Source organism: Oreochromis niloticus, linkage group LG5, assembly GCF_001858045.2.
Source record: "Oreochromis niloticus isolate F11D_XX linkage group LG5, O_niloticus_UMD_NMBU, whole genome shotgun sequence".
Taxonomy (NCBI): Eukaryota; Metazoa; Chordata; class Actinopteri; order Cichliformes; family Cichlidae; genus Oreochromis; species Oreochromis niloticus.
In genome coordinates this window covers 21,326,568-21,348,944 of record NC_031970.2, presented here as the reverse complement: position 1 = coordinate 21,348,944, position 22,377 = coordinate 21,326,568, and the positions used below count along the sequence as shown (strand labels likewise).

Here is a 22,377-nt window from a genome sequence, read left to right as displayed (position 1 = left end):
AGCGTGCCTGCAGTCCTGACCTCAATCCCATTGAACACTTGTGGGATCAGCTTGGGTGTGCTGTTCATGCCAGCGTGACCAACAGAATCACACTGGCTGACTTGACTGAAGAATGGGATGCCATCCCACAGCAGTGTGTGACCAAGCTAATGATGCCAGGCTGTTGTAGCTGTGTATGGTTCTTTCACAGTTCTGCCCCAATTTGTTAAATGAATAAATTACTAAACTCTTCCTTCAACCTTCAATCATCCAATCCAATAAATGACACCAAACAGGAGTCAGTAGCAGAATAAGCTGTTTGGCATTGGGAGAGAAGTTTTCCTTACAAATTTGGCACAATTTAAAGGGAAATAAACAGTTTAAAAAAAAAAATGATGTAAGATTTATTTCCAAAAAAAAAAAAAGCATTGTTAGAACAGATAAATAATGGACCAGATTTCCTTACTGTTTTGTGTTAAGTTTATATTGTGTTAAGACCATAACATTCCCAAACAAAATACTGAGTTACATTTTAGAGAAAATATATGCAGCCACACCTGAAAACATTCACTTGAACAGTGCAAGGTCAGGGACGTGTGACCCAGCAGTCAACCTGCTCACCTGCGTGGATCACACATGCGATGGATGGGCAGAGAGCTCAGCATTGCTCTGACGTCGAGCACGCTATCTGACGTCACCGTGGGAGTGTCCACCATCGGGAGAAATGAACGGTCATCAACACAATCCTCTGAGCGCTCATGTAAGTTGATACCCGCAAAACACTTTTTTTTTTTTTTTAAATGTGAGAAGTGTCGTATGAATGAAACGTGTTTCCTCGTGCTGTCGCCCGCCGTGCAGGCACTCCAGGGCCGGTCGGTTGATTATCCGGTTGCCGCTGCCGCCTGGCGATGAGCCTGTTTGCTGCCTGTAGCTAACCATGGCTGAAGCGATGTTGTTTAGCTTTGAGAGCCTAGCCAGCCTGCTGCTAACTGACAGCCGCGAGTGGTCAGGCGGCGAATAAGCGCCTGATTTACCAGCCAGGGTGTTCAGGGTGGGCGATGTGGAGTGTATTTACATGTGTGTGCTCACGAAAAGCGAACCGATTGCTCATGTTGTAACTCGTCAGGGTTCAACTTTGGGGACAACACCCAGCCGGATTCAGTGACGATATATGTATATGTTTTTTTTTAACAGTCGGGATATTCGAAGAATATAACATTTAGCTGAAACTAAAGGATTTTTGTCCATCAAGCCCTGGCAGCAAAGAGTATTAGCTAACGCAAAGCTGCTCTGCGAGGACTAAATACGCCACCATGAAATACAAGAAGGAAGGTGTGATTAAGAAAGCCTGGTGGGAGTAGGTAGGTGACAGATGGCCACCCAATACCTCCAATCTAAACGTGTTCGAGATTTTCACACCTGTCGGGACCGTCCCCGCCTCCCCCTCTCCGGTGCTGGTGCTGGTGCTGATGCTGTCTGTTTATTTCTGCTATTATGGATTTTGATGGTTACATTTCATATGGCAGTAGAGTTTCCAGTGTTCATGACTCAGTATCTTGGTATTCTATTTGTTGTTTGGGTATGACTGCATAAGGCTTCATTGTCATTATGCAAGCATAATGAAATTATAGCTATATCCCCTCAGATGGTGCATAAAACATAAATATACGTGTGTGTATATATATATATTTACACTCAATATATATAAAGATATTTAGTTTAGAAGGATGTAAGGATTGAGACTGGGCAAGAATCTTGCATGTTAGCACTGAACGTGACTTATTTATTTATTAACATTCGAATAATGCACTTTACAGAGTGATTTACAGATTTTGATGCTCATAAGTTGGATAGAAATACATGGAAATATTTTATGAGGGGTATGAACATGTGCAATTGATCAAAAAAAACATTGCACATCAGTGCTTTACATACTGTTGATTTATTATATATATGTTTGGAGAAGTGTAGAGAAGGTCAGAAGGAGTTGGACTGTGTCTTTGCAGAGCTAGATAAAGTGTACTAGAGGGTGTCAAGAGAGGAACTGTGGTACTGCATGAGGAAGTCATGAGTGGCGCAGAAGTATGTGAGTGTGGTGCAGGACATGTTCGAGGACAGCGAGTCAGTGGTAAGGTGTGCGGTAAGTTCAAGGTGTGGTTAGAATTACACCAGGGATCGGCTCAGAGTCCCTTCTTGTTTGCGGTGGTGTTGGACAGGTTGACAGACGAGGTCAGACAGGAGTCTCCATGGACTATAATATTTGCAGATGACATTGTGATCTGTAGTGAGAGCAGGGAGCAGGTGGAAGAGAGCCTGGAGAGCTGGAGGTATGCACTGAAGAGGAATGAAAGTCAGTAGACGCGGGACAGAATACAGTGTTTGAATGAGAGGAAGGCAGGTGGAACGGTGACATGCAAGGAGTAGATAGTGGAGGTGTTAATGTAAATACCTGAGGTCAACCATCCAAAGCACCTGAAAGTGCACAAGAGAGATAAAGGAGACGTGTGCAGGCAGGGTGCAGATGAATGTCACGGGTGATTTGAGACAGAAGGATAGCAGCAAGTGAAAGGGAAAGTTTACAAGATATAGATATACATAAGTTAGTGACAGAGTTCAGCAGTGCTACAGCTTCTGGGAAGAAGTTGTGTTTCAGTTTGTGTTTGTGTTTGAGGGTGTAAGTGTATGACGAGGCGCTAAAATAACCTGTAATAATGACATTAATAGCCATGTGGTGTAATAAAACAGCCACTAAATGTGTGTTAACGCTTTGTTTTGTTGAAAATGGGGAACTCCTGCAGAACTGCTGCTATCACTGGAGAGCCTGTCATAAACACGTGTCACCTTACACAGCGGTCATCTTCTGGTTTATACATTCAAATCAGGGATGTTGTGTGAACTTTAATATGAAGCCACATTACAAGGCGTGGCAGCAGTGAGAGGTGATGCTAGCCTACTCTCTGTTCCTTTTCTTTGCAGGATACACACACACTGTTAAATCAATCAGGTCTCCTTAATAGGCAAAAACAACACAAACTGTTGAGAAGTTAATTGTTATATTGTGGCTGTAAAGAGCTTCGGCTTCTGTATGTAGGTAGGTTGTAAAACACTGACTGCATTTTAAAGAGCTTCACGTGAGGTGTAATGTGGGCAGGTGTTTGATACTGGGATATGTGCCGTTATCATGAATCGTAAGCATGACCTCCGTCCGCTTAACACCAACACCGGTGTGCACCGTGGAGTGAAATAAACGCCCTCCGGCTCCCTTACGTTAGCTTGCCCGGTTAGCCACCAGTGGAGAAGCCAAGCCTTCAATTCGGGGACAGCGATGTTTTCTGACTTTAGCTGGCACAACGGTTGGTACCACTCTGAAGTAAAGCTGTAGATTACACGATTGTTTTGTGAAAATGTCCGACAGTAGTTTGTTTTTTTAAAGCCCGGACCCACGAATATAAGCTAGCGAGCTGCTAATTCCATCCTCTTCTTATCTCTGGCTAATGTTAAACCGCTGGGCTCGGACTATTTGCAGTAACTCAATAACGGCACTCATACAGACAAGTATGTACATACATAATTTACTTTATCACAGCATCTCCTTTTAAATTTTTAAGTACATGCGTTACTACAGTTACCTCACATGTAATGACACCGAATGCACCTGTAACCCCTCGAGTAATGTAATTACCTAGCCGGGGCTGTGTGGTGATGGGTAAATGACGGGCGGCTTACGTGGTTTTGTCAGGGTGTTTTCTTTTCCTACCGTCCTTTATTTCACAAAGAATAAGTGCAGAGAGGAGGTGTTCAGGTGATATGAATCAATCAATAACAGTAACACGAGCAAGAACAACAGAAACATGCCGGGGACCATTATTAATTCATGGTACAGCTTAAACGTACTCAACCACCTTTCTGGTTGAGAAAATGAAAAAAATATTAGCACAGTACAGTTTGATTTCACCTCTCTTAACTTCATTGAAGCGAATTGAAGTAAGTGTCAGTGCTATAAATACATTTAGCTGAGCCGTTTTGTCTTGACAGGATCATTTTGGTGCAGTAGTATATTTAAAGGAGACTTATTTTTATTAGTAAGCACAGATCCTTTTCACCCCTTGTGCTTTGATTGTGGCAGATTATTCTTGCAGACAGCGATGTTTACATCTGTGTCAGTGTCGCATTATTTTATTTTAGATTTGCCTCTGTAAACCTGTCCAGCACATAATCCCTCTGGGCTATGCAGCACTATTAATTAACATTACACAGTTAATTAAGCTAAAAGTCCTCAGGGGGGCGGGGGCCCTGCGCTCTACAAAATTAAACTACATGTTTTCATTTTGCCATCCAAAGAGTTGTATGAGCTTCCTGGCATGGGGAGGATGGCTGTAACCATTTGTTGTGGATTGAATATCGGATATTAAATGGCCTTGGTTTGTTGTGTGTGCTGTTAGGGGCAATCCTTGTGGTTTTTAATTTAAATCCTCATACATCAATTTCAGCAGCACTGCAAGAACACCCTATTACAGCTTGGCTTTATAAGGTTGTTATAGTTAATTATTGGTGCCAAATATTTACTCTACTTTTAGTGCAGGAGGATCGCTGCTTGCGGTCTTAATAATACAGATTATGTAACTGCTTGATTATTACTGCACATTAGTACACACTTTTGCATCTCTTTTTAATGCTTGTTTTTTTTTCTTCTTTTCCTTTGCAGCATGTGATCTTTCTAAATGTCCACGGAAACAGTTGACTAAAGTTTGACAGCTCTTCTGCCAGTTTTAATTTGGAAAAAGCTACCCAGAGGAAGCAGTGCTGGATATTTGCCTGGATTACTGAGTCTTTTTCTGTGGCAATAGAATAGATCTATTGCTCATGACCACATTTGAAGGTATGTCTTATCACTAAGTACACTCCTGCTGCAATGAATGCCCTTTTTGCCAGCCTGAAGCCAGTTGTTTTTAAAACTTTTTTGTAAGTTTAGATTTAGATTTAGGAGAATTTTAATATTTTTAAATAGAGTCATTTTTGTTTCTGCATCCTAATTGGATCTTTTCACTTATCTGTCTCTAGCCCCAGTTAAATTAAGGAATAAACTAATGCATTCAACCTAGTTTTTGGTAATGAGTGTGAATAAGAGTAATCAGTAGTAAGACACAGCTCCAAAAGGACTTGCTGACATGCTCCTAACAGGAATGCCGTTTGCATATTTCTGGTGTAGGAACCTGTGGGCTGTTTCAGGGCACCTTGAAACAACAACTGGTTGAAACAACAACAGCTGGTTTCAGTGGTTAAAAAATGAATCGTAGCAGCATTAGTTTAAACTCTCTAAAGACAATTAACTACCTTTTTTTTTCCTGAAAACCGCTAATCTAAGAGAAATGGAACGGTGTTCCCTCTGTTGTGGTTTCATTCATCCTCGAGCTGCCTTGTGCCTGCCGCTAGTTCCTGCAGTGAAAACGTACCTCATGTAGATGATGTGCCCATGCAGCTCTGTATGTACACAGAGTGATGGGCGAATGTTGGCTGACCCACTTCAAAGAGAACACTTTGCCCTCAGCCTGGAGGACTCAGATGCCTTTGTACTTTTATTGTAGATGTAGGACTTTGTTCCACATCTGTGTCGAATATTTGTCTTCACACGAGTCTTGCAAGCGATTCAGGGTAATAATGTGTAGTCAAACAGCTTCTGTTTCTCATACCAGATGAAATTTATGCTTTAATATGTTGGATATGTTCTTATTTAGATAAATATAGTATTCAATACCTCTAATCTATGAGCAGGTAGGATGTGCTCCTTTGAGCTGAAGCAGCAGATACGAAAACCAAGAGTAACAACAGGAGTGAACCAAGATACTGTTTTAAAACTAAACAGCAGCGTTTTAATGTGTTGTTTCTGCAAGAAGTGGTTAAGGAGCTTCCTTTCGTTACTGAACTGTTCACCACCACCTACTTTTAAACAATGAGCTTTCTTCTCAGGCGCTGCAGGTCTAAAAGCTGGACCAGCATGCAATGAGTCACAGTGTCACTAATGGAGCATTTCAAAGGGTTTTCTGGGCCGGTTTGCTCTGCTGACTTGTTAAATGATACATACATAGCTGTGCTGACTCAAAGGATCATTTTTCTGTTTGTCTGCAAAGTAGCTCGTGCTCAATCACTTTAAGCCTTGGATATTTTCTTTATGGCTCGATGAAACAGACGGTACATTGTGTCTCGCAAAACAGACTGTCTGACGGCTCATCATAAAGTTACTGCTGCAAAATAAACCGCATCACAGCCTTAGTGACATGCAGCGTCGACTGTAATGTTCCCTTGGTTATCTTGCTTTGAAAGATGTATTAAAGGCGTAACGTAGCAAGTGAATATTTGATTTAGAAAACATCAAACCCTCTAATTGGTAATCCACTGCTGTTCATAAGCACTCTGATTAGGGACAGGCCGTGATCTCACATACTTGCAGCATGCAGAAGCACGGCTCGAGACCAGTTAAACTGCCTGTTAGTGATATAAGAAATCACCATGCTTGACAATTGTACTTAAACATAATTGAGTTTAATTATTGTCAAAACAAGCCCATGAATTCAAACAAAGAAGACTGTGTAGTGCTAACTCTGCTGTTTGGTTTGGAGCTTGTAGGACAAATGATTTGAAAAGTGTTTAAGTAGGAATCTCTCAGGCTTACATCCCCCCGTCTCGTATGTGTTGCAGATGAGCTGTGCAGTGACAGCTCCTTGGAGCAGTTCTGAGCTGCGTTTGTGTTTTCATATTCATTTATCTGTGAGTCTGGAGCTGTTGTCTTGTCTTGCTATTGTACTGTATATCTAGTAGTTGTTATTCAACAGTAACAAGGCGTATTAAACATAAACTTACTGTCAGGGTCTAAAGGTTTTAACCAAAGGTCCAATAGGCTGTTGACACTTTCCGGTGGGCGGCATGTTGGATGCTGATAAGTTGTTTGTTGCAGTGCTGGTTTACATATCCATCATTCCACTCATTAGTGACTGAGTGGCTTGTGTTCAGCTCTGTTTTTCTCTTTTTCCTGTTGTTTGAATATTGTAATTTATGTTTTTTTCTTTTGTCTGCGTTTCTGCTTCATTTAGCCAGTCCTGATTCGTGAGTCAGAAGAGGAGAGGCTGGGCTGATGGTAAGCTCTCTTACAAACTATCTAACCTTCTCTATTGCTCTCATTCTCACTGTGTCGTTTCATGTTGATAAACCCAAAGAGCTGTGTTCAGCACAAACTGACATTTAAAAGCCGAGCACTTGGAGTGGCCCTCTATATTACAGGATGTAGCCTTCTCATAAAATGAGAAGCAAAGTGGGGAGGCCGCTGTGGATCGTGGAGCACCTTACTCAGTTGAGAAATAGATTGTAGTCACTCTCCATTTAGATCGTCATTTACGTTTATTTTATGTTTAGTTTGTTGTGGTCTCTTTGTTAGCTCATCTGAACATTCTCAGTTACGTTGATTATTTATTTCTGTAAGGAACACTTTCTGAAATGTAGCAATTCAATGATTTTTTACATAAGGGCAAAAATGAAGAGTGGACACTATCTGCACATGTGCAGTATATGAGATATGAGCATTTCAGAAACTGTTCCTAAACTTGTTTATTTTGTAGATTTTATGTTTTTGCTTTACTGGGTTGGCACAGTCATGACACGAAACATGCGGTATAACATTCTGGTGGTGATTCTGGTGTTTTTTTGTTTTTTCCCCTTTCCCCCATATCATCGTAAGTAATCTACTTTTAGGATCTCTTTGCAAAAATAAAATACTTTAGCACAGAGTTGATCCTTAACAGGGTGCCTGTTGTACTTTTAGGTGACGTATAATGTCCCTTTGTGTTGCATTAATGTTTCATGGCAGTGTAGTGATGTGCAGTTTTGCCACAACCTCCATTCAAACTTACTCATCCAAGTTTGCCGTCATCAGGAAAAGCCCTTGAATAACAAGTTTGCTTTGCCTTACTGGGCGCAGAGGAGCTGCATGAGCTCGGCTCCATGGAGATTTAGCATGAGCACAATTTACAGCAAACTTGTCAGTTTTATTTTTTAAATCCCAAATATCCAAATAGAAGATTCATGCTCTTTCTTGGTCACAAGTTACTTTGATGTGTCTCCAGTTTAGTATTTTCTCGTCCTCTGACCAGTGGCGGATTGCCCTTGCAGCTATCCCACACTGTTGTTCTACCTGGTTAGCTGTAATTACATTCCATTCAGCTGTTAATGTGAGAAATAGTAAATGATTCACAGATTAGTTGCAGATTATTAATCACAGTGTAGTGGTTTACACATTCACATTCACAAAAGGTCACCTGTTCGATTTCAGCTGGAGACACAAATTCCTTTTTTGGTTGAGTCAGGAAGGGCAAACGGCGTAAAGCTGTGCCAAATCAAACATGCAGCGCTGCCTGCTGTGACGAACCCTTTTGACAAGGAAGCTGGGAAACATAGCTTTAGTTGTAGGTTAATAATATTTTCCTTATATGGCTTTTTACATCATATCTTAATAGAATAATCATAGCATCCAGGATGTGTTAACCAATCTGGACGACACTGCCTAGTGCACCAGGATTACCAGCATCTAAATGTAAATAGCATTTGGGAATTATTTTTATAACACAAATCCTTACAAATTATATATATTAAGTTTAGTAGCAGATCTCAAAATGATGAACAAGTAGAAGAACAATAAATATAAGTTTTAATTATTCAGTTGTTTGCTGTTTATGAACCATTTGCTGTATTTGCCATCTCACCAAATAAGATCAAAAGAATAACACGATAGATTAACACGCATGTCTGTGTTTTTGGACAACGAGAACAAGTGCCTCATTGATAATAACTGTGAGGAGGAAGGCTGCTCAGTCACTACAGGTCCCGTCTGAATATTATAACACATTTAAACCCCTTGACGAGCCACAGTGGGTGTTTTGTCTTTTTACCAAAACAGTGGCATTTTAAAAAATTAATATCACACTAAAAATTACGACTGGTATACCAGCACGTCCAGTACATCTGCCCAGCACAAACCGAAATGGATACCTACTGTCTTTATCCAGATTGTGAAGAAAAGTTAAGTAAGAACCATGTTGACTGCAGAAAAAAAAGGTCATGTCTGTGCCAACCCAGGTTTTTGTTGCTTAGTATTGTTTCCTATTCTTCTGCTGCTTATTATGTTCCTCACTCACTGCTGCATGTCATAATACATTTTATTTTCCTTTTGTGGTAGACAAGCATGACATTGAGCCAAGCCACAGATGCATGCCCACTCAAAAGGCCCAACTGAGCGCCATCCCCTCTGCTTCCCTGCTTTCAACCTGCCTCTCAGAGGGCGGGGTGTCGACGGGCGTAGCTAGTCTCCTGCACACCCCGAGCAGAACCCTCACTGTGAAACTGGAGGTCTCAGATGGATCAGGGTAGTAGTGAGCAGAGTCCAGAGGAGCCGGACGCAGGAGGGCGAGCGGAGCCGGAGCTCGGCAGGAGGGCGTCGGAGTCAGAGCACGGCTTGTCCAAAATCACCCATAATGCCCTGGAGAACATGGGAGCGTTGGGCCATGGCCTGAAGCAATTCTTCCAGCCACAGCGCCGACGCTCCTCCGTTTCCCCGCATGACTCCGCCTCGTCCTGCGCAAGCGCCCCTCCCTCCGAACCCGCTGATGTAGGGTCAGAAGTAGGGGACACTCCCGCCTCCTCGGCTCTCCCTTTGGATTCTGACACCCCTGCCACTTCCGCCCCTCCTGCAGCTCTGAGCCGTGTCCTGCAGCAGATCCGAGGTCCACCAATGATAAAGCGAGGCACCAGCCTGCAGAGCCGCCGCAGCAAGGCGGGCGGCACTGGGGACCCTCCCCAGAAAGGTAGCCCACAGATCCACCGGCGCAGCACCCATGAAGCCCTGCTGCAGGCTGGACGCCCACGCTCCTCCTCGACCACAGACACACCCAGCAGCCCAGCCTTGGCTGACATGCTGCTGACCTCCGGTTACCACTCCACTGAAGAGCCCGACAAGGTGAGAGTCTCAATTTTGATTCTTGTAGTAAAATCTGGCGTGTTTGCCCTAAAAAGTCTGAACTGAAATAATTGCCAGAAAATAAAAGTGTTTAACATCAGTAGTAGTGTGTTATAGCTGGTTCAGGATCTGCCACCAGTTAATCTAGTATTACTTGTCAAGATGCTTGTTTTCCAAACTGTAATGTAGAAAGACAAAAATAGAACCAGAGTCTTTACTTATACTTAGTTTCTAATTTGAAAATGAGACATTTCCTGATTCAAGGATGGAAACTGTCGTTCCAGAAGTCAGAATGACACTCACCTCTAACCACATACAAATATGTGCAGTGTACTGTGAAAGCACAGGATGCACAGTACAGCACTCACTGCAAAACCTGACATCATTATACTGCATATAGAGATGAGGTCTAAACCTTCAGAATCAAGGTGCAATACTAAGACTTTGCACTCAGGATTAATTTGTTTGGCTTATTTAAAAATAAAACAGTTACATTTTAAAAATAAACACAAACTGACTCATGCACTAATTTGTGTGCAGGAATGTCAAAACTAAATGAGTTGGACAAACTTGTTAAGAGGCCATTAATGCTTTAGATGCGCAGGGATGAGCTGCTGAATGGGGAGATGAGCTGTCAGCGGTGGAAGGTCAGAGATTGCCTTTGAGTGTTTGGTCACTATGTGCTTTAAGCCTTTCTAAATTTAGCTTTTGCTGTCCGAGTGTACTTCAGGTCAGAGCGGGCTTGCAGGGCTAAACAAACTCAAAACTTGTTTGTTTGACATTTAAGTACAGTTATGAAAGACTGCATGACCTCACAATGGCGGGAAACTCTCTTAAATAGATTATTCGGCAAAAAACCCCAAAACAACCTTTGGACCAGTAACTTGTAATCAGCAGCTCTCAGTTAAAGTCTACTTGTGGCTGACAGTAAAAAAAAAAAAATCTCTCAATCTCTTAGTTGTTTACATTTAGAAGAAGTAGACACTAAAAATGAAGCACAAATTCAGGTTGATGAATGAGTTTTGAGTTTGAGATGCAGGAGTTTATATAAACAAATAGTAAATTTAAAGCTAGTTTTTGCATGTGGCCAAACATCACATCCATCAGCCTTGCAGTCCTACCTTTATAGTCAGCAGGGGTGTTTAATATGTTTTTTTAGCCAGACACAAAGCTACACCAGTCAGGATCTCTGATTCAGAAATCATGTAGGAGGAGAAATTCATGACTTACGAATATAAAAACTTGGTCCTATTTATGCTGTTACAGTAGATTATTGTGATTATAGGAATAGGGTAACGATCACACATAAAACATGAGCTTTGTAAAAGATGTTACATTATTATGTAGCTGCTCTACGACTCACCCTTGTCGTTTCAAGTATATTCAACCCTGCAGTCGGAATTTGAAGTATTCTTCCTGTTTTGCATGTTATTAGATAACATAACCTTGCATCACCTTTTTGGGTGTACGTCATTTAGTTGGCTGCAGTCGTGTTTTCAGTCATAGGTGTTGGCTCTCGTGTTTGTTGATTTTCTGTTTCAGATTTAATGTTTCTCTCTCCCATGGCCTCAGGGTGAGGGTGTTAGTTTGTAGAATCGGGTTACTTGTCCTGGACTTTGTAACTAAAGCACCTCACAGGGGGAATATTTAAATTGCTGCCATAGCAGCACCGCAAAAATGAGTTGACTTGCTGTCTTTTGAATGATTTTTCTTTCCTTCTGTTTACCTATTTTATTCTACTTGTACGTTCTGGATTTGGAGCTGGGCAGTGACAGTTAAGGTGAATTTTTGTTGACAGACGCCCTCTGCTGTTGTGAATATGTATTTACAGATCACTCTGAAGGGTGCAAACGTGTGTGCATGAGTAGGTGAAAATAGTCATTTGTATACCTTCAGTTAGTGCTGATTAGTGTTGCCAGTTTTTGGCCTAAAAAATCTTTACAAATTAAACCTTAAGTTTAAAATGAGGGATTCACTGGTTACTCAACGTTTTTAGGATGATTAAAACTACAAAATTGGCCCAGCAGGAGCAGTTTTGTCATTTTGAATTGGACACAAATGGTGTGATCCTGGAACATCAGAGAAATGTATAAAAAATGATGTTGCCATTTATACGAATTGTGCAGTTGTTGATATTTTTACACTTTCAGTGCAGGACTTACTACACTGATAAAACACGTCAGTTTAGCACACTATATGAAACAAGGGAGTTAGTTTTAACTATGGTACAGTTATTAAATTTTTTTTGATTATGTTTTAAGTGGTTAAAAACTTTCCTCTTTTCACTTTTCTTGAACAGCTTGATCGTTACGATGCATTGGGCCCTGCTATATCACCCAATGCCCTCCCATACGGCGCAGATGGATATGATGTGGTTGACAGTACCCCAGACCCCCAGCGTACCAAGCAGGCCATTGCCCAACTGCAACAGAAGATTCTCAAGCTCACAGAACAAATCAAGATAGAACAAACTGCACGTGACGACAATGTGGCCGAATACCTGAAACTCGCCAATAATGCTGACAAACAGCAGAGTGCACGCATTAAACAGGTGTTCGAGAAGAAGAACCAAAAGTCGGCTCAGACTATCCAGCAGCTGCAGAGGAAGCTTGAGCACTACCACCGGAAGCTTCGAGAGGTGGAGCACAACGGCATCCCTCGCCAGCCCAAAGACGTTTTCCGAGACATGCATCAGGGCCTGAAGGACGTTGGAGCCAAGGTCTGTGCTTTTTTTTAAGCATCATTTACTGCCAAAATCCAGTCTCTCTGGATTTAAAAGTTTTAGGTAATTCCTTTTTTTCGTAGCTCTCCAAAGCTTTGTAATCGTCCTGTCCAAGTCGTTCTCCTGTAGTGCACTCGTGCCTTAAAAAAGTGCCCTGGCAACAGAACACTAAAATTCGTATTATCTCAACCAAATAAGACAAAACTCCGCATTCTGCTCTCTTGCAAGGTGCCGTGGCATTTACCTGAAATACATCACTGCATGTAAATACTGCATACTTACTGCATAGTACTTCCAGTCGTTGTTCTCACCGTTGACTTTATTGAAAAGCAGAACTCTGTTGAATAACTGGTAAAATATGTGACTCGATGTAGAGGAGTACAGTGGTAGTGGTTACCGTTTACCTTCCATTCTAATTATTTATATTAAACCTTTGTGAATTTTCTGAGAGCAGCTCCCAGGTCACCTGGCATTTGCACACGGAGGACAATGCTCAATGTTAAGACTGAAATGCATAAACATGAATAACAGACTATTTATTTTTCTGGTGGCATCAATCCTCAAGTTCTCCATCTGATAGTGTTGCAGTAACATATTTGTCGCCTTTTTACTTCAGTTTACTTGATAACAAACATCATACAGTCTTAATCTGTGGCTTCACCCAACATGTGGACCATTTGCTGAATGTCTGCTGCAGCACTTCACCTGGTTTAGCCATTTTTGATGATGTCATTGGAAGTGTCAGTGCAGTTGTACAAATCAGCCATGTAGATTAGAGCTGCAGAAGTAAAAAAAATAGACTACTCTTTAGTTTTTTTTAAAAAAAAATTTAAATTAAAGTTTTGTGCGGAGTCTGCATTCTCCCTGTGGTGGTGTGAGTTTGCTCCTAGTGTGCTGAGGTTCCTTGGTTACAGCCAAAAGACAAATCTGTTGGGTTAATGCGTCCACAGATTTATCTGTGATTATCTGGATTGCTGAACTGTTCAGGTGTACTCCATCTTCTAACCAATGTCAGTTAGGATAGGGTTTATCACCTCTCACCTCAACTTGAAAACACACCAGTAAAAGTTCAAAATGTTGGTTCATTTGTGATTGACCCAGTCATGCACAGATCTGCAGATGTGCCAATTAAAAGTGTGTGCGTTCTGCAAACTGTCTCGATACACTTGGTGTTTAATGTAGCCAGAGCTTTTTTTTACAGTATATCACAAAAACATTCCTGAGTATTGACCTGATCCTGTTTCACTACAGGTAACAGGAGGCCTCTCCAGCTTCTCTCAAGCAACTCATTCTGCAGCTGGAGCTGTGGTGTCCAAGCCGAAAGAAATAGCTAACATCATCCGTAACAAGTTTGGCAGTGCTGATAACATCGCAGCTCTGAAGGACTCTCTCGATGAAACCCAAGGAGATGATGGCGTTGGTCCTGGGGGAGCAAGGGCACTTGGAACAGGGCCCTTGCCATCCAGCCCAAAGTATCCCAGTGATGATGACTGCTCTAGTGCTACTTCTGGTTCTGCAGGAGCAAACAGCACCCCTGGTGCCCCAGGAGGCCCCCCCAGCTCTAAGGGCAACACCCTTGATCATCCACAAGCCTCAGGCTTTGATGCTATACTCCACGAGATCCAAGAGCTTCGGGAAAACCAAGGTCGACTCGAGGAGTCCTTTGAAAATTTAAAAGCCCACTATCAGCGGGACTACACTATGATCATGGAGGGGCTGCAAGAGGAACGATACAGGTAGATTTGTCATGTGCTCTGCAGTATAGTCGGTTTATGTAGAAGGACTTGTACCATTTTGTGAAATAAGATAAGATAAGATAAGATGACCTTTATTAGTCCCACAGGTGGGAAATTTGTTTTGTTACAGCAAAGTGCAAAGTTATGTAGCAGAAATTAGAAAACACTGGAAAGCAATAAAATACAATAAAATAAAATACCATATACAATAGAATAAAATAGAATAGAATAATATATACAATAGAATAAAATGGAAATACAAATACTATATACAACTGAGTAGGAAAATACAAAAATACAACTTCGTCATGTGCTGCTTTGCAGGTGTGAACGTTTAGAAGAACAACTGAATGACTTGACAGAACTGCACCAGAATGAAATTTTGAACTTGAAACAAGAACTGGCGAGCATGGAGGAGAAGATCGCCTATCAGTCTTATGAACGAGCGAGAGACATACAGGTAAGCCTCGCTTGGATGAACAGGACACGTGTGCTTCCTTATTAGAGCTCTGTCACCGACTCTTTTGTCTCTCACTTGCAGGAGGCGCTGGAGGCTTGTCAGACACGCATTTCCAAAATGGAGCTGCAGCAGCAGCAACAGCAGGTGGTGCAGCTGGAGGGTTTGGAGAATGCCACAGCGCGGACTCTTCTTGGAAAACTAATCAATGTGCTGCTAGCTGTGATGGCAGTCCTTTTGGTGTTTGTGTCCACAGTGGCTAACTGCGTCGTGCCCCTGATGAAAACCCGCAGCCGCACGCTTTCTACGTTGCTGCTCGTAATTATCCTCGCCATCCTCTGGAGGCACTGGGATGCCATTTCAGAGTATATGCATCGCTTTCTTCTGCACCCCAGATGACCAGCCTGGAGAAGGTGCATTTAGGTAATTTAAACATGAAGGGACCGGAGGTGTGAAAGCGATAATAAAGGAATGACACTGGCCCATGTGGGGAGATGAATCTCAGCAGTCCTTCTTTTTCCAGCAGCTTCTCAAAACACTCAGGAGGATTACAAAGCTGTCTGTCACTTTACTGCTCTATGAAATATGTTTTGAGGAGAATACAAGTGGATACGGAGAGAAAAGGCTGGATGTTTGATATGGACTTTCTATATCTGGTGCAATTGTGGCACGAGCATATGTAAAAGGGTGAACGGGGCATAGTTGAAGGAGGGGGCTGAGAGAACTGCACACTTGATTTCTCTCTTCTGAGTGAATTTGTTTACATGTGGGAAAACTTTTCATTGTTTCCCCACAGAAAAAAATATTATTCAGAGTTTTATTACTTTTCAACTGATTCAAGTGGTATTGTTTTGAAGTTACTGCTATTTTTAATACACCTGATTGATGGATTTTTATGTTCTTTTTAACTGTAATGAGCCTACAGTGTTCTGCAGTCATAGTCGCCCACGCTCTCTTTTTTTGTACTTTTTATTTTTTCTGCTCTTGTGATTCAGTTTTCCCCCGTCTGCTTTTTATTTCCCTCTTTGCTCTATCTTTTCAGATTTCAGCTTTTATGACCAACACTTCTTCTCTCTGCTCACTACACTCTAAAGAACGGGGTGCTTGCACATCAGCTACATTGCTCTGGGTCAGACATGTGTGGGTTCTTGTTTCTTACTGGATATGTGAAGTCAGTAACACTGGTAACGGCACAGCCAGGATATTACTATTATGAAATTTTGTGCTTGGAGTTGCAATCATGCAAACCGGACCCTACTATCCTGGTGGTTTTTCCACTGCAGAGGAATCATCTATGAACTCATTTAACATACTTGAAGAGCGGATAAAGTGCTCAAAGACTCAGTGCTTCCGTACTGTTTCTATTAGTGACAATGAAATAGTAATACTTTTAGTTGGGTTTTATTTTGTTTTTTATTTTTTAATTAAAGATAAATAAATTTGCTGTTTAAAAACTGAACTTGAAAGTCTAACTTCTCTTCATCCTCGGTTGTCTATAAAAATCTGTTTTATGGGGGTCATACACCTTTAACATTAAAGAGGGTTATAGTCAAAATAATACTAAGGTAAAAAAAACACAAAAAAAACTTTTGCTCGCTGGCATGATCAACAAACTGGTTTCAGGTGATTTGACCTTTTTGACATGAGAAGATGGGCATGGTCAGCAACATTACTCAGGTAGGCTGTGGTGTTTAAACAGTGATCAGCCTGTACTAAGGGGGCCGTCAGTCAAACTCCGATGTCAAACTCCGTTTACATCGTGGGCCACATAAAGCTGTGTTTGACCCTCTGTAGGCTGGACCGGTGAAATTCTCCTTCTGCCAGTGTAAAGAAGTTTAACCACACATGGAATGATTCACATATCTTTAAAAATGCAGTTAAAAGTCCAAAATCTATGCCTTTCTTCACATTTTACAAAGTGGGCCAGTAGGCCCATTTGACACCCCTGCCTACACCATTACACCATCCCCACCCAGACCCGCAGATACGAGGCAGAATAGAGTCATGCTTTCATATTGTTTAAGACCAGTTCTGACCTGATCATCTGAGTGTCGCAGCAGAAGTCGAGACTCCTCTGACCCACCAACATTTTTTAAATCTTCCATTGTCACATTTTTGTGTGGAGTTGTAGTCTCAGTTTCTGGTTTCCTCACCGGTGTGGTCTGCTGCTGCTGTAGTTTGGAAAAATCCCAGCAGATCAGCAGTATCTGAAATAATTCTCTCACCTGCAATCATGCTACGTTCAAAGTCAGTTTGAACTTCAGCAGCTCATATGGAGCCTGTCTACATGCCTAAATGCACTGAGGTGGTGAGATGTGATTGGCTGATAAGATGTTTGCAATAAAGATCAAATCAACAGTTATATGTTAACCTTTCTCATCGTCTCATAAAAGGGTCGAGGGTGTGCAGAAAAACAAAAAACATCAAAACCAACAGATGCTCCACACAATCCATTAAATCTGCTGTCGTTTCAAAAACTTCTTTCTCTGTTCACTACGGATGAAGGTGAACTTGAGCTGGGAACTTCCACCATCATCAGACCTTTAGCTGCACCCAGCAAAACAACTTCTGACTTTTATTGAACTACCACAGATTTTATTTAACTGCAGAAAACTTACTGAACCTGAAACACCGGATAGCAGATCGTTTTACGACATTCACAAACCTGAATCAGCGTGAACGTTTCTGTTTCTGACAGATTTACATGTTGTTAAGCAACATGAACGTTGGGCACCAACGTCGTTTTACTGTTTACAACATTTATCGCTTCGATTCCGCTCAACTTTAACACATGCAAAGCAGTTGGATTTTGTTTTAAAAAAGGTGACAAATGTGTCTCAACATATCAACGCTTGAGAGGTCACTGACACCCGACTACGACTCCACGATGTCACTTGAAGCCAGGTGAGCGTGAAGCGACAAATATAACCAGGAAGAACTGCACAGTCATCAAAAATGATGTTCTTACTACATTCAAGTGTGGGGTTAGGATCTTTATCTCCGTTAGTGTGTGTTAGGTGTAAGTCTGCAGGCTACACACGGGGTACAGCACCAGCAGCTTAAGGGACGACAGCTCCCGGTGAATTAGAGGCGGGCAGGTCGAGCCATATATTGATAGTACCGATACCAACGCTGGTATTGGTATCGGATCGATACTAGCGTGATAGGATCGTTACTTTGTTTCTATCCTCTATGTTCTGTACAAGCCCAGGTGTTTCTTGAAATGTAATAAAAAATGTCTTCGAGATTACTGATTTACACCAGGGTCACAGCAAATATTTACTCAGCCAGTCACATGGCAGCAAATTTAACAATGTAAGCATGTTGACATGTTCAAGTCACGCTCCTGACGTTCAAACAGTGCATCAGAATGGAGAAGAAATGTTATTTAGGAACTTGACATTCCCATCATAGACATACAGCTGAAACTGCTCAGAGTTTTTGGTCCATGTTGACATGATAGCCTAACACAATGTTTCCAACACTGTGCTGAATCTATACCATGAAGAATTAAGCCCAAAGTGCTCCAACTTTACTACTTTACTACATTACTAGTAAGGTGTACCTAATAAAATGGCTGGTGATTGCATATTAACATTTACAACTGTTGGATGTTTCATGCATTCTAGAAATGAGATTTAACACAACATTTACATATGCCCTGGTGTGATGCTGATTGACTGTGATGATGGTTTGGAGTTCTGGGTGGATTTTTATTCCCTCAGTCATTTTTGTAATAAGTTAGTTCCCATTTTATCAGCACAACTTAACAGTGACAAAATGGATTTTTAAAATAAAGCATACTATTTACAGTAGATTTTAAGCAGACACCACACTAAAATGAGTGCTTATAAATTGTGTGTGAAAACTCCCTTAATTCATTTTTGTCCTAATGCTAAAAAACATTGAATTTAAAGTCTTTAATTTAAACATGTTAATTAATTTACATCTCGCTTTTTAAAAAACCAAAAAAACCAAATTGTTTTATTTTAAACAGCAGTAAAAGACATATTTTATCAGTAAGGACACACTGCTCATTGCTTTTTACTGTTAGTGGAAAAAGCATGCTCATGTATGTAGTCACCCCACAGAGGCCCACTTTGAGGCAGACCAATTTTCAGGTTACAGCAGTCATCTGGAAAGCACGCTGTTATCCATATACCGCTAGTAACAAACAGGAGGCCTCTGCATCTTCTTTCAGTCTAATTATTCAGCAACTGTGGTGCACAATCTGACTAAAATGTCTCTTTCAATATCTTATACAGTAGCTCAAGGGAGTGCACTTGTGACCACAGCGAGGCCTTTGATGATGTACTCAAGTACGTCGGTAAGCTTCAGGAAAGCCAAAGCCAACTTGAGGAATACTTTAAAAACTTAAATGCGAGTTACCAACGAAACTACTCTTTGCTCTTTGAGGACCTTCAAGATCTACAGAACAGGTACTATATTACTCTATACAGCTGTGTAGGCTGAAACCATCTGCTGTTTTGATGTAGTGTTATGTTTTGCAGAAGGGAATCTTTAGAAGAGCGATTCATTGACTTGACAGAACAGTATCAGAATGACGTTTGGAACTTGAAAAAAGAGTTAGCCGCCACAGCAGAGAAGAGTGCTGATCGGTCTTTTGACGCAACACAAGATTTTTATGTAAGTTTCAAATAATGTTTTCCCATGACAAGAGACGTTGTTCCAGTATTTAACTGATGTGATGATTCTTCCTTTCTGTACAAAATACAAAAAAAATTAAAAAAAAAATCCAGATTTACTCTCTTTACTATTCCACCTCAGAAAAAAAAGAAACAGATTCTGCCAGCGCTAAAAAGATGCCAGGCCTTTTTAACCACAATAAGGGCCTGGCATCTTTTTAGCGCTGGCTTTGTAGCTGCTCTTCTCCTTGGGTATTAGAAAACTTCAATTTTGTCTCTGGCCTGCAGGAGGTGCTGGAGGATTGTGAGAGACGCCAGTTCAAGCTGGAGCAGCAGCAGAAAGAAGAGGACGCAGGGCATCCAGAGACACGGGCCAATACCACTGCACAGACACTACTTGAAAAACTAATCGATGTATCGCTAGCCTTTGTAACTGTGCTTTTGGTGCTGATGTCCACAGTGAGCAGCTGGGTGGCCCCATTTTTCAAGACAGCCCTTCGAATGCTTTGCACCCTGCTTTTTCTGATCCTTTTGTCTTTTCTGTGGAGGCACTGGGATGTTATTTTAGAGTATCACCATTTACACTTCGGCAATTAACATCCTGGAAAAAAATTAAATGAATGCAGGCACCACTCATCTTGATTAATGTAGTGAAAGGAAACTTAAATCTAGTGTATGAGTCTTACTACAGAAAGCAATGGCCCGTACAGTGAAGTCAGAGTTACACAGGAATGAATCCTTTGTTTACAGGACAAACCTACAGCTGAGGATGGTCAACATATTCTCACAGGGACATGCACTGATTAATAGAAACAGCGACTCAATTTGGTGAAGAGACCACTAGGTCAGCTTTGTTAAAAAGCTGTCTGCTGATATGGTTCATTCTCAGACAGCCGCCACCTGAACTTTAAGTTCAGAATGTTTGCAGAGGAACACCCTTTTTATTTTGAAACCAGGTTACACAGCATTATAGACTTGCAGTCATAAACTCAAGTGCAAAAATCTGTCAGGTTTATTTTTAGGACATGTTAGACCTTTAGTACAAATGCAGAAGGTCTGAAGTAAATTAGGGGCCAGATTCAATATATTTGCAATGCTCGGGTTTAGTCATTGCATAGTCAAGTATTAAAGGTCATTAGAATATACTCAAATTGACTCAAGAGCTAAGAATTTAGATTTATTTGACAAACGATATAAAAACAGTTTAGAATTACAAGTTCAATCTGCAGACTTTGTTCCTCGTTTTCTATTTGATTTAGAAGCCACTGTACTGTCCGCTTTGGCAACCTTGGCCTTTCCAGGCTTTGCCTCCTTCGTTTTCTTTGCTTTAGTTTTGGTCGAGGCAGCAGTTTCCTCACCATCCCCAGTCGGTTTAGCCTTTGGCTTCTTTGCTGGAGCAACCTTTGATGTAGAAGCCTCTTCATCCTTTGACTTTCTGAGAGGCTTTGAGTCCTAAAAGGCAAAAGGGGAATTTAGGAGCCACAGGTACATTGAATGAAAGCCAGAATTTTACATTCTCTCCAGTGTTCATAAACTATTTTACCAGACAAGAGATGCAGTGAAAACTGACATGTTCAGGACACTCTACAAAGCCATTAACCCCTTAAAGCCTGAATTGTGAAGTAATTGCCAGAAAATTCACTTTAAGATGAGTCATCTGACAAACTTCTCATCTACAGTCAAACTTGCGCCCGCTCACCTCTTTAGACTTTGTTTGTCCATTTGCAGCGTCTTTCTTCTTTGTGGCACCTGTAAGAAATGACGAGTTAGACACCGAGTAACAGCTTAAATTACTGCTCACTCGCGGTTTAACGGTCTTTCATACCCGCTTTGCTGGGCTTCTTGGCTCCATCCTTGGCTGCTTTTGGAGACTTCTTCACACTGGGCTCTGCGTTTTCGGCTTTTGGTTTAGTCTTCGGTGCAAGCTTAAAATAAAGACGAAACCTGTCAGTGACATTTGAACTCCTCGTCTGAACGCAGCTGCTGATGTAACCGCTTACCCTAAATCTCCTCGTGGCCGTATTCGCGCTGGAGTTCCCAGGCTTCACCAGCGTCCCATTTTCCACTCCCTTCTTCAGGTTTTTCCGAACTAAAGTCTTCAGCCTCGCCAAATCCACCGACGGGTATTTTTCTGTGATATACTTCAGTATCGCCTGGGATGAAACCCCTTTGCGCGAGTCCAACGCTTGAAGTGCTTCTTTCACCATGATCGCCGTGGATGGATGAGGCGCAGCATCTACGCAGAGGAAATTTACATATAATTTTTCAAGTTCGTTCTATCTTAAAGATTTTCGCCGTTTGCGCACAGACCTGATTTCTTTCCCGGCTTCTCATCCACCGACGCTTCGCTTGTGGACGATTCGGACGGATCAGTGGAGTGCGCTGGTGGCCTTTTGGGAGGCATTGCACTAAAATATAAAAACAGGCCACAATAAAGGTAGACAAGCTAAAGTCTTAAAATATGCGTGCTCTCCTTTCTTGGCAACTGTCTCCGTTTTTATGCAGTTGTTTCCGGTATAATGAGACCAGGTGAACCGCATCGCACCAGGTGTGGTAAATTAGGATCTGAAAGCCACCGCGGATTCATCCAACTTAATGTGTTATCACTGAATCCTGTCACCTCATCCGGAGTCAAAACCCCCAATCAGTGCTTCAAATGCACAGATAGCAAGACGACATTGAAACAACGCTGACTTTTCATTTGAATCGTCGTGGTTGAGACTGAAATACTGATGAAACTTCACGGTGTGACCACAGTGACATATGTTTTAATTGGTTGATCGAGATTTTCTCGCTGACAAAAATACGGTTTAATCTTGGTAAATTTTACTTGGGAA

The 22,377-nt window shown here is 41.6% G+C and overlaps 3 protein-coding genes across 8 annotated transcripts; 2 read left to right on the top strand and 1 right to left on the bottom strand.

Moving 5' to 3' along the window:
* Positions 1–609: 609 nt before the first annotated feature.
* tmcc1b (transmembrane and coiled-coil domain family 1b) lies at positions 610–16,353 on the top strand. Of its 6 annotated transcripts, none has more exons than XM_013269270.3 (8): positions 610–739; positions 4,685–4,858; positions 7,068–7,111; positions 9,717–9,979; positions 12,279–12,698; positions 13,953–14,437; positions 14,762–14,897; positions 14,979–16,353. In XM_013269270.3, exons 4-8 carry the CDS (start codon positions 9,755–9,757, stop codon positions 15,291–15,293), a joined length of 1,581 nt encoding a protein of 526 aa, XP_013124724.1. In that variant the 5' UTR covers positions 610–739; positions 4,685–4,858; positions 7,068–7,111; positions 9,717–9,754; the 3' UTR covers positions 15,294–16,353. The 6 variants fall into 6 exon arrangements, with proteins under 6 accessions (XP_013124724.1, XP_013124721.1, XP_025763078.1 ...); XM_013269267.3 differs by having other exon boundaries at positions 9,203–9,979; XM_025907293.1 differs by lacking the exon at positions 610–739 and adding an exon at positions 1,321–1,340 and having other exon boundaries at positions 9,203–9,979.
* Positions 16,354–17,448: 1,095 nt separating this feature from the next.
* LOC100708059 (transmembrane and coiled-coil domains protein 1) lies at positions 17,449–20,401 on the top strand. The gene is made up of 4 exons (XM_003441247.5): positions 17,449–17,798; positions 19,160–19,333; positions 19,406–19,541; positions 19,829–20,401. Exons 1-4 carry the CDS (start codon positions 17,725–17,727, stop codon positions 20,135–20,137), a joined length of 693 nt encoding a protein of 230 aa, XP_003441295.1. The 5' UTR covers positions 17,449–17,724; the 3' UTR covers positions 20,138–20,401.
* Positions 20,402–20,696: 295 nt separating this feature from the next.
* Positions 20,697–22,066, bottom strand: h1m (linker histone H1M). The gene is made up of 5 exons (XM_003441246.5): positions 21,851–22,066; positions 21,541–21,776; positions 21,366–21,465; positions 21,240–21,289; positions 20,697–20,992 (listed from the first exon to the last, which is right to left on the bottom strand). Exons 1-5 carry the CDS (start codon positions 21,942–21,944, stop codon positions 20,759–20,761), a joined length of 714 nt encoding a protein of 237 aa, XP_003441294.1. The 5' UTR covers positions 21,945–22,066; the 3' UTR covers positions 20,697–20,758.
* Positions 22,067–22,377: the final 311 nt, after the last annotated feature.